The sequence below is a fragment of the Anomaloglossus baeobatrachus genome, chromosome 1 (assembly GCF_048569485.1).
Source record: "Anomaloglossus baeobatrachus isolate aAnoBae1 chromosome 1, aAnoBae1.hap1, whole genome shotgun sequence".
Lineage (NCBI taxonomy): Eukaryota > Metazoa > Chordata > Amphibia > Anura > Aromobatidae > Anomaloglossus > Anomaloglossus baeobatrachus.
The window spans coordinates 59,902,844-59,914,135 of NC_134353.1; the positions used below are offsets into that span (position 1 = coordinate 59,902,844).

General features: G+C 41.1%; 1 protein-coding gene across 4 annotated transcripts in view; it reads right to left on the minus strand.

Annotated features, from left to right (window-relative positions):
• Window positions 1-11,292, minus strand: part of FAM53A (family with sequence similarity 53 member A) — a 93,290-nt gene that overhangs the window by 58,510 nt on the left and 23,488 nt on the right. For all 4 annotated transcript variants that reach the window (XM_075332724.1, XM_075332722.1, XM_075332721.1 and 1 more), the window contains exon 2: window positions 8,528-8,753. In XM_075332724.1, coding sequence (XP_075188839.1) covers window positions 8,528-8,644 — 117 coding nt within the window. In that variant the 5' untranslated portion in view covers window positions 8,645-8,753. The remainder of the gene's footprint in view (window positions 1-8,527; window positions 8,754-11,292) is intronic.

Here is an 11,292-nt window from a genome sequence, read left to right on the forward strand (position 1 = left end):
ATAATACTGTAAAAAATTCCACATAACACCGCAATGATATGCTGGTATAATACTGCTATGCAAAGCTAATTTCAGGATTAATTACTGTCAATTTAAATGCCCACGCGGTAAGCCATATAATGCAAATAATTTGCAGTGTTCATGTAATTATCTCTTTAGAGTTCAGCTAGTACTGCCATATAATTTATAAATAGTGCCGTATAATACTTTCAGTCTATTGCTGGACAGAGTGATCAGTGTAAATGAATGTTTTGCTACTAATACTACCATATAATGCCAAACAAAATGCAGTATCCATATAATTCTCTCTTAAGGGTCCACATATCGCCATATAGTTTCTACATAGTACTGCAACTATATGCTCAAATATTGCGTTTAAATGACCATTCTGTTGGACTATTAATACCACAAAATATCAAAATAATATGCAGTATTCACAATTCTCTCTTAAAAGCACACAATACGGCCATATATTTTCTACATAGTACAGCAACTATACAGTATGCTCAAATAATGCCGCTATACAAAGTCACTTTCAATCTTTTGCTAGGCAGAGTTTAAATGACCATTCGGACTAATACCACAAAATAATATGAAACCCAATACTCAAAATATGTAGTATTCGTATAATACTTATCAAAACTGCCTACATAATACTGCCAAATGGTTTCCACACAATACTGCAATAATATGGTAGTATAACATAGCTATGTAAATTAACTTCAAGGTTCATTTCTATCTATTGTTTGGCAGTGGGATCAGTTGACAATCCACATAATTCTGCCATGTAGTCTCAAATAATGTGGAAATGATACCTTTAAATAATACCGCTATACAACAACTATTTTAGGATGAGTTGCAATTTAATGTTGGGCAGTACGAATGAAAAGTTTTAGTGGACTAAAAATACCACCATGTTGTTCTAAATAATATGCAGTATGTAATACTCCCTTACAGAGACTGCAGAATACTGTCATATGGTGTCCGCAGAATACTGCTATACCCAACTGATTTTAGTATTATTTGTAACAATGTTGCACTGTGTGAATGAATGTTATAGGGGACCATTAATACCACTATATTGTGGCAAATAATATTCACTGTCCATATAATTATCCCTTATGGAAACTAATACTGCCATACGGCTTCCACATAATACCGCTATACTATAACTGATATATATATATATAAAATATATATATATATATAAAATATATATATATATATAAAATATATATATATATATAAAATATATATATATATATAAAATATATATATATATATAAAATATATATATATAAAATATATATATATATATAAAATATATATATATATATAAAATATATATATATATATAAAATATATATATATAAAATATATATATATATATAAAATATATATATATATATAAAATATATATATATATATAAAATATATATATATAAAATATATATATATATATAAAATATATATATATATATAAAATATATATATATATATAAAATATATATATATATATAAAATATATATATATATATAAAATATATATATATATATAAAATATATATATATATATAAAATATATATATATATATAAAATATATATATATATATAAAATATATATATATATATAAAATATATATATATATATAAAATATATATATATATATAAAATATATATATATATATAAAATATATATATATATATATATATATATATATATATAAAATATATATAAATATATATATATATATAAAATATATATATATATATATATATATAAAATATATATATATATATATATATATATATATATAAAATATATATATATAAAATATATATATATATATATATATATAAAATATATATATATATATATATATATATATATATAAAATATATATATATAAAATATATATATATATATATATATATAAAATATATATATATATATATATATATATATATATATATATATATATAAAATATATATATATATATATATATATAAAATATATATATATATATATATATATATATATATATATATAAAATATATATATATATATATACCGTATTTTTCGCTTTATAAGACGCACTTTTCCTCCCCAAATTTTGGGAGGAAAATGGGGGGTGCGTCTTATAAAGCGGTAGCGGGGGGGGGGGGCGATCGGGCGGGTGCCTGTGGCTGCATGCAAGCGCCCGGGTACCTGTACTTGCATGCAGCGGCAGCCGGGTACCCGTGGCTGTGTACGGGCGGCAGCGGGTGCTGTGTGGGGTCGGCAGCCAGGTACCTGTGCTTGCATGCGGTGGCAGACGGGTACCCATGGCTGTGTGCGGGCGGCAGCCGGGTGCTGTGTGCGAGCGGCAGTCGGGTGCCCGTGCAGGTACTCGGCTGCCGCCCTCACACAGTCACCCATCTGCCGCCCGCACACAGCCATGGGTACCCGGCTGCCACCGCACGCAAGCACAGGTACCCGGCGGCTTGTACGCAGAGTGGGCGGGCAGCTGTGCATGCGGGGCGGGCGGCTGTGCAGCTTACCAGTTGTCCGCAGTCCCACTTTCAAATGATGGCGCCGGTGGAGCTCTTGGATGAGAGCTCCATCTGCGCACGCGCTGCTCCGGGAGTCAGCGCGTGCGCAGATGGAGCCCTTGGATGAGAGCTCCATCTGCGCATGCGGCGCCATTACTTGAATCGGGACCGCGGACACACTCCACCACTGAGCCGTCGCCGCCGCTCCCACTACTGAGCCGCCGCCGCTGCCACCACTGAACCGGGACCGCGGACACACGCCACCACTGAGCAGTCCCTGCCGCTGCCACCACTGAGCAGTTGCCGCCGCTCCCACCACTGAGCCGGGACCGCGGACACACGCCACCACTGAGCAGTCCCTGCCGCTGCCACCACTGAGCAGTTGCCGCCGCCGCTGCCACCACTGAATCGGGACCGCGGACACACGCCACCACTGAGCAGTCCCTGCCGCTGCCACCACTGAGCAGTTGCCGCCGCCGCTGCCACCACTGAATCGGGACCGCGGACACACGCCACCACTGAGCAGTCCCTGCCGCTGCCACCACTGAGCCGTCGCCGCCGCTGCCACCACTGAACCGGGACCGCGGACACACTCCACCACTGAGCAGTCCATGCCACCACTGAGCAGTCGCCGCCGCCGCTGCCACCACTGAACCGGGACCGCGGACACTCACTGCACCGGCCTGCTGCACGGCTCACACGCCACGGCTGCTGCCGCCACCACGGACCCCACGGATCCTGCCACCGCGGACGCGCCTGCAACCACGGCACCTGCAACCACGGACCCCGCTGCCACTGACCTGCCGCGCCTGCCAGCACAACCTGTGCCTCCTGTGACCCCGCTTCACCACCACTGCTGCCCCCCTCCGGTAAGAGAACACCGGAGTATAAGACGGACCCCATTTTTCTTTTTTTTACCTTTTTTATGTCTAAGTTTGGGGTGCGTCTTATATTCCGGTGCGTCTTATAAAGCGAAAAATACGGTATATATAAAATATATATAAAATATATATATATATATATATATATATATATATATATATATATATATATATATATATTAACTGATTTTAAAATTAACATTGGGCCTTGTGAATGAATGTTATGGGGGACTATTAGTTAACAGAAAAAGAGTTTTGGTACCGTGTTAGCCAGGGGACTATTAATACCACCATATAGTGTTAAATAATATGCAGTGTCCATATAATTCTACCTTATGGAAACTGTAATACTACCATGTAGCTTCGACAAAATACTGCTATGCTAAACTAATTTAGAATTGCAATAACGTTGGGCACTGTGCATGATTGTTATAAGGGACTATTAATACCCATACAGAGTGCCAAATAATATGCACTGTCCATAGTTATCACCCTATGGAAACACCCTAAAACTGTCATACGGCTTCCACAGAATACTGCTATACTAAACTAATTTTAGAATTTCTTGCAATAACTTTGGCCCATGTGAATGAATGTTATATGGGACTATTAATACCACCATATAGTGCCTAATAATTGTCCATATAATTATCCCTTATGGAGACAGCCTAATGCTGCCATACGGCTTCCACAGAATACTGCTATATTAAACTAATTTTAGACTTAATTGCAATAACGTTGGGCAATGTGAATGAATGTTATAGGAAATTAATACCACCATATAGTGCCAAATAATATGCACTGTCCATATAGTTATCCCTTAAGGAAACTAATATTGCCATACAGCGTCCAAAAAAAATACTGCTATACTAAACTAATTTTAGAATTAATTGCAGTAACGTTCGGCACTGTGAATGAATGTTACAGGGGACTATTTATACCACCATATAGTGCCAAATAATAGGCACAGTTCACATAGTTATCCCTATTGGAAACTAATGCTGCCATACGGCTTCCACAAAATACTGCTATACTAACTAATTTTAGAATTAATGGAAATAACGTTGGTCAGTGTGCATGACTTATAGGAGACTATTAATACCACCACATAGGACCAAATATGCACTGTCCATATAATTATCCCTTCTTATGGAAACAGCCTAATGCTGCCATATGGCTTCCACAGAATACTGCTATACTAATGTTAGAATTGCAATGACGTTGACCCATGTGAATGACTGTTATAGGGGACTATTAATACCACCATATAGTGTCAAATAATGTGCACTGTCTTTATAGTTATCCCTTCAGGAAACTAATACTGCCATACAGCTTCCAAAAAAAATACTGCTATACTAAACTAATTTTAGAATTAATTGTAGTAACGTTGGGCAGTGTGAATGAATGTTATAGGGGACTATTAACACTACATGGTGCCAAATAATACGCACTATCCATATAATTATCCCTTATGGAAACTGTAATACTGCCATACGGCTTCCACAGAATACCGCTATACTAAACTAATTTTAGGATTTATTTAATCATTAAATGAGTGCCCTGCCAGACCCTTATCGCCAAATATATAGTGCCAATATTCATAGAAGACTCGCTTGAAGTCCTCATATAATACCGCCATATAGTTTCCATGTCCAACTGCAATTAAATGCTCACTATCACTGCCCAATAACTAAACCTAGGGTTAATTTCAACCTATTTTTGACCATAAGGAGCATCTGCGCAGTGGAATGTTTTTCCGCTCTACTTAGATGGGCACAAAACTTGGCAAACCCCGTAGGAAACAGGAACCCTGGGCAAGTGCCCAGCTTGCCACACCATAAACTGGCCCTGGTATACATGGACTCGAGCCTATTTTAGCAGGGAGCCCTCATTAGTTACCGCCTAGGGTCATTTGGGGTGAGGGAGTCATTTCGGGCAATCTAATGTGGACGGCTCGTTTGTGACTGATAAAGGAAATGTACAGAAGTTTCTAACGTCCCTTTAAAGATGTCTGGAGGGTGCGATCCAAAAAAACAAAAATCTGCAAGTCAGTCACAGAGCGTTCCCATTTATTATACCGAAACGATCTCGCCTGATTAGCTCAATAGACGTGACTCATGGCCTGGAGACCAGGGAGCTCATCTCACCGGGTATTACTGAGCCTTGAAATCCTATCCACCTCAAAAAGAAATTGCAATGACTTGCAAATTAAGTCACTTGAGATCGTCTGCTCGCCAACAAATCCCCAAACTGATGCAACTTCAGGAAAAGCCATGGGAGGAACCAACCATTACAAATGTAATTCATATATATTATAGAAACTGATTTGTGTATGACACGAACCGGCCGGGACCAGGAGATCTCACAGGTGGTTGCGTTCCTGGGAAAAGCTGAGCCCCCCGGGCTAATACGCTCAGGATCACTGGCTCAAAACCAAAAATGGTACAAAAAAATTTTTGTTTTACCCCTAAAGACGATAAAGCAAAGCTTAACCCATGATTATGTTGGATAAATACTAAAAACGATAAATTAAAAACCACACAACCCTAATCCAGCAGCCATGTCAGCCTTACACCTGCTGAAATCCCCACCACCTCTTCTGACTGGTCACCGTTCCGTCATGATGCATGGATGACATCATACCAGGCCTACTACATAGAAGAGATGCCGGCAGGTAGGACTTGGTTCACAGGGCTTCCCATCCGGTGGTCACATAATATGGACGTAGCTGCCGAATAGGGCACTACTAATTGCCTCCAACCAGCTGAAATCCCCACCACCTCTTCTGACTGGTCACCGTTCCGTCATGATGCATGGATGACATCGTACCGGGCCTACTACATAGAAGAGATGCCGGCAGGTAGGACTTGGTTCACAGGGCTTCCCATCCGGTGGTCACATAATATGGACGTAGCTGCCGAATAGAGCCCTACTAACCGCCTCCAACCAGCTGAAATCCCCACCACCTCTTCTGACTGCTCATCATTCCGGTGTGATGCATGGATGACATCGTACCGGGCCTACTACTCAGTAAACATGCAGGTGGATATGGAGGTGGATTGGAGGACTCCCATAATAATGATGTGTCCGCCAGATGGCAGTCCTACTGACTGGATATGACCTGCTGGAATCCCCACCACCTCTTCTGATGGTCATCGTTCCGGGATGATGGACGTATGACATCGTGCTGGGCCTACTACATAGAAGAGATGCCGGCAGGCAGGACTTGGTTCGCAGGGCTCCCCATCCAGTGGTCACAGAATATGGACGTGGCTGCCAAATAGGAGCCCTGCTAGCCGTCTGCAACCTGCTGGAATTCCCAGCATCTCTTCTGGTTTGTAGGTCCTACTGAGGTGTCAACATCACAGCGTGACGCATGCATGACATCATACTGGACCTACTACTCAGTAGAGATGATGGTGGATATGGAGGTGGAATCCAGGACTCCCATAATAATGATGTGTCTGCCAGATGGCAGCCCAACTGACTGGCTCAGACCTGCTGGAATCCCCACCACCTCTTCTGACTGTTCATCATTTCGGCATGATGCATGGATGACATCGTACCGGGTCTACTACATAGAAGAGATAACAGCAGGTAGGACTTGGTTCACAGGGCTCCCCATCCCAGTGGTCACAGAATACGGACGTGGCCACCGGATAGGAGCCCTACTAGCCGCCTCCGACCTGATCAAATCCCCAGCGTCTCTTCTGGTTTGTAGGCCTATTGCAATGTCAACATTGCAGCGTGATGTATGCATGACATCATACCGGACCTACTACTCAGAGATGCTGGTGGATATGGAAGTGGATCGCAGGACTCCCATCATAATGAAGTGGCCGCCGAATGGGAGCCCTACTGGCTGCCGAAGACCTGCTGGAATCCCCGGCACCTCTTCTGATTTGTAGGCCAGGCATGACATTATCGTTGTAGAGTGATGCATGCATGACATCGTACAGGACCTACCACTAAGAAGATATATCAGGGGTAGATGAGGAGGTTCGCAAGACTTCCATAATAATGAAGTGTCCGACGGATGGGAGCCCTACTGGCTGCCTCAGATCTACTGGAATCCCTGGCACCTCTTGATTTGAAGGAGAGGCATGACGTTATCATTGTAGAGTGATGTATGTAGGACATCATACAGGACCTACTAGTCAGAAGAGATGCCGATGGATAGGAGGTGGCTCCCAGGACTCCCTTAATAGACATGCCAGTGGGTAGGAGATGGATTGCAGGACTGCCATAATAGAGATGCCTGTTTGTAGGAGATGGTTCGCAAGACTCCCATAATAATGATGTGGCTGATGGATCGGAACCCTACTGACTCCAACCTTCTTGAATCCCTAGCACCTCCTCCGATTTGTAGGCCGGCATGAGGTCATCGTTGTAGAGTGATGTATGCATGACAGTAAGAAGAGGTTTCGGGGATGCTAGCGGGTAGGAGACGCACAGGGCTCTCGAATACAGACGTCACCCCTGGACATGGATACTAGGAATCAAATTGCTCATATATAATATATTCTTGAGTATTGTATTATGGAATACACTTCACTGTAATAATCAATCCAAAAAATAACCCAATTAGTAATTGGAAACCTAGCCAAAAAAATCATGAGGGCTGTCCTTTAAGGAAAACCCATACATACGTATACAGATATCAGAGGAAGGGTCCCTATGTTAGGACTCAGCTCTATGCATACATACACAGTCAGTCAGACAGATTGGGACCAATCCCTGTGTTACTTTGATCGGAATGTTTTCCTGGTCATGGCTCCAATCAAGTGGTACTCAACTGAACTCATTCAACAACCTATTATGACCTACTTCTGCCTACGAAAATTGGTTATCTAATGTCTTTCGAAAACTTTGATGTGCAGTTTTGATTGGGAATATTTAACCCAAGTCCACCAAAACCAACAAATGCTCATTTTTCCACTTGGGAACTCCAGTGACCATTTCAGAACAAGTAGCTACATGTAGTGAAAAGTAGTCACAGAGTCTGGAAGAAGCATGGATGCTATGTATGGATTTAAATTATGTAAAAAAAAGAAAAATGTAACAATCATATTGCGCTCTATGTCAACACCCTCGATTAATACAAGACGTACCAGATTAATATTGTACGTTTTGCATGACAGGTCATCCAAGCTTTGGTTCTGCAGCTTCTCTGTGATTAGTGTCACCATGGTAGGCCCCACTTCCGCGGTTCTCAAGCCGACGAGCATTGATCCTCTTGAATTAATACTGTTCAGACATTTCCGTTGTTTGCAGACTCGGGCGTTTCTTGTAGAGCGTCGTTTAGTTCATTTTAGCGTTGAAAGTCATGGTTTTCATCTGCAAGAAGAAGCGGAAGCCGGTTAGGGTCATCTGTTCAGTGTATGCTCATCACGCCTCTCTAATTTTCTTACAACGTTACAGAGAAAATTACAAGGAGATGGAGACATTTACAACTTTGTGGCCTCAGCAGCAATCATAGAATATGTGAAATGTGTCGAGTTTCACTATGTGACGGCTGACGAACACCAAAACACCCACACCCTACAGCAGCTAGAGACCTCGATGGGAATGGAAAAATACATTCTTACAATTATGAAATGTAGGACAGCAAGCTGACGTTGACGAAGGCTACGAAAACCGTGAACCTCAGATATAGGGCTTCTTTGTTTTTTTTCTAGCTATTTTGAGAAGCTCTAAAACGTCTGGCATTGTCATCACCAACTTGACAGACCACCAAGGAGATGGCCACTTAGGCTAGCAACTTCACTTTTTATTTTTCGATTCGACCTTCTATCAATCCTGTCTCAAAGTGAAACTGGCTTTGTTAACCATAAAAGCCAAACAGCCTTCCATTCCTTAAAGGAGTAATCTTATGCCCTATAAGGCCACTTGGACATCTTAAAGCAGGTCCCAAGTTGGTGACTTGTGTCTGCTTGAATGGGAACAGAGCGTAAGGAGACTGCCCTCTAGAACGTCTACGTGATAGGACATGAAGACTGTCAGGAGACAACTCAGGGGTGTAACTAATGGGTGCAAGAGTTGCCAGAACACCAAAAACGTTCCTTACGTGAAGACCAATACTATTACACCCAAAACGTCCCTTACGTGAAGACCAATACTATTAACGACTAGAGTGGAGCAAAACTATTTGCAACACGTTTGCCCAGTAGTCATGTTGTCGGCAGTAGAAAGTCACCAACTGAGCATAAGCCTCCTACCTTCTGAGATCCCATATGTCTCTTCTAATTATTTGGCCTGATGTCCTCCAGTTCAAAACATTAACCATGACATACAAAGCCATGCACAACCTGTCTCCTCCCTACATCTGTGACCTAGTCTCCCGGTACCTACCTGCACGCAACCTTAGATCCTCACAAGATCTCCTTCTCTGCTCCTCTCTTATCTCCTCTTCCCACAATCGTGTACAAGATTTCTCCCGCGCATCCCCCATACTCTGGAACGCTCTACCTCAGCACATCAGACTCTCCACTACCATGGAAAGCTTCAAGAGGAACCTCAAGACCCACCTCTTCCAACAAGCCTACAACCTACAATAGCCCTCAGTCCAGTAGACCACTGCACAACCAGCTCTGTCCTCACCTATTGTACCATCACCCATTCCCTGTAGACTGTGAGCCCTCGCGGGCAGGGTCCTCTCTCCTCCTATACCAGTCTGTCTTGTACTGTTAATGATTGTTGTACGTATACCCTCTTTCACTTGTAAAGCGCCATGGAATAAATGGCGCTATAATAATAAATAATAATAATAATGTCACATGACTGCGGTTTGGCGCCACCGGTCCTACTAATCAGAAGAGAAGCCGGGAATGTTGGCAAATAGGAGATAGTTCCTACTACCGATGTGGCCACTAGACCAGGTCCCTGCGGATCTTTTTGGTCTACTCCATTAAAGACCCATGGTAGTTGTGAGATTCTGAATTGGCACCCACGACCTTCAAGTTATGGCTTTCAATCAGACTGTATACTAGATTACTAAGGTCAACCTGCGCAAACCCTGTACAGCACCCAGTATGTATAGTGTCTCCATAAAGAGCAGCGTTAAGGAGATATTCTGTGTAAATCCTGAAAAACGCAACCACGAAAGCAAAAAAATGAAATACACGTGTGAAATAAAACTCCAACCATCAGGAAATCCATGCCACATCTGAGAGCAGCCTGAGGTGCCACCTCTTCAATGCCGCAGTCCCTCTTATTAAACTCACTCGTAAAACCCCATTTTGTGGGAAACTTTAAATTTAGAAGGCGTTGCATAAAGTAGTCCCAGTTCCCTGATGTGGTCTTGGACTTCTGAATGACTACATGAAACGTGGAAAAATTACACTTTCCAGCTACAGTGAATGCCTGGCCGCGATCCCATACAACCCACTCATCCCCACTGCTTAGAGATGTCAGCGGAGAACGGAGAGTGGTAAAGTTTTCCACTCTCACAGAGCCTGGTAATGCCGGGATAAACTCCAAAATGGCACGTAGATAAAACATTCATATTTTATAATTTTTAAACACCTATTTTTACTGGTAATTTTTTTTTGAAAATATTGATCTATACTCCTTATTTACAACTTTATATTTGTACTTTTTTTCCGTGCCTTTAGAAGCTTTTTTTTTTTGTTTTTTATTTTTATTGGATTTTACTCCTTATTTACAACTTTATACTTGTACTTTTTTATTTTGTTATTTTTTCTTTATTGGTCCTTACTAATTTACTACTTTATATTTTCAATTTTTTTTTACCTGTTTTCCTAAAAAAAATGTTTAATAGTCTTTACTCCTTACTTACCGCTTTATATTTGTACTTTTTTTTCTCTGCCTTTCTAAGTTTTTTTTTTGTTTATTTTTATTGGATTTTACTCTTTAT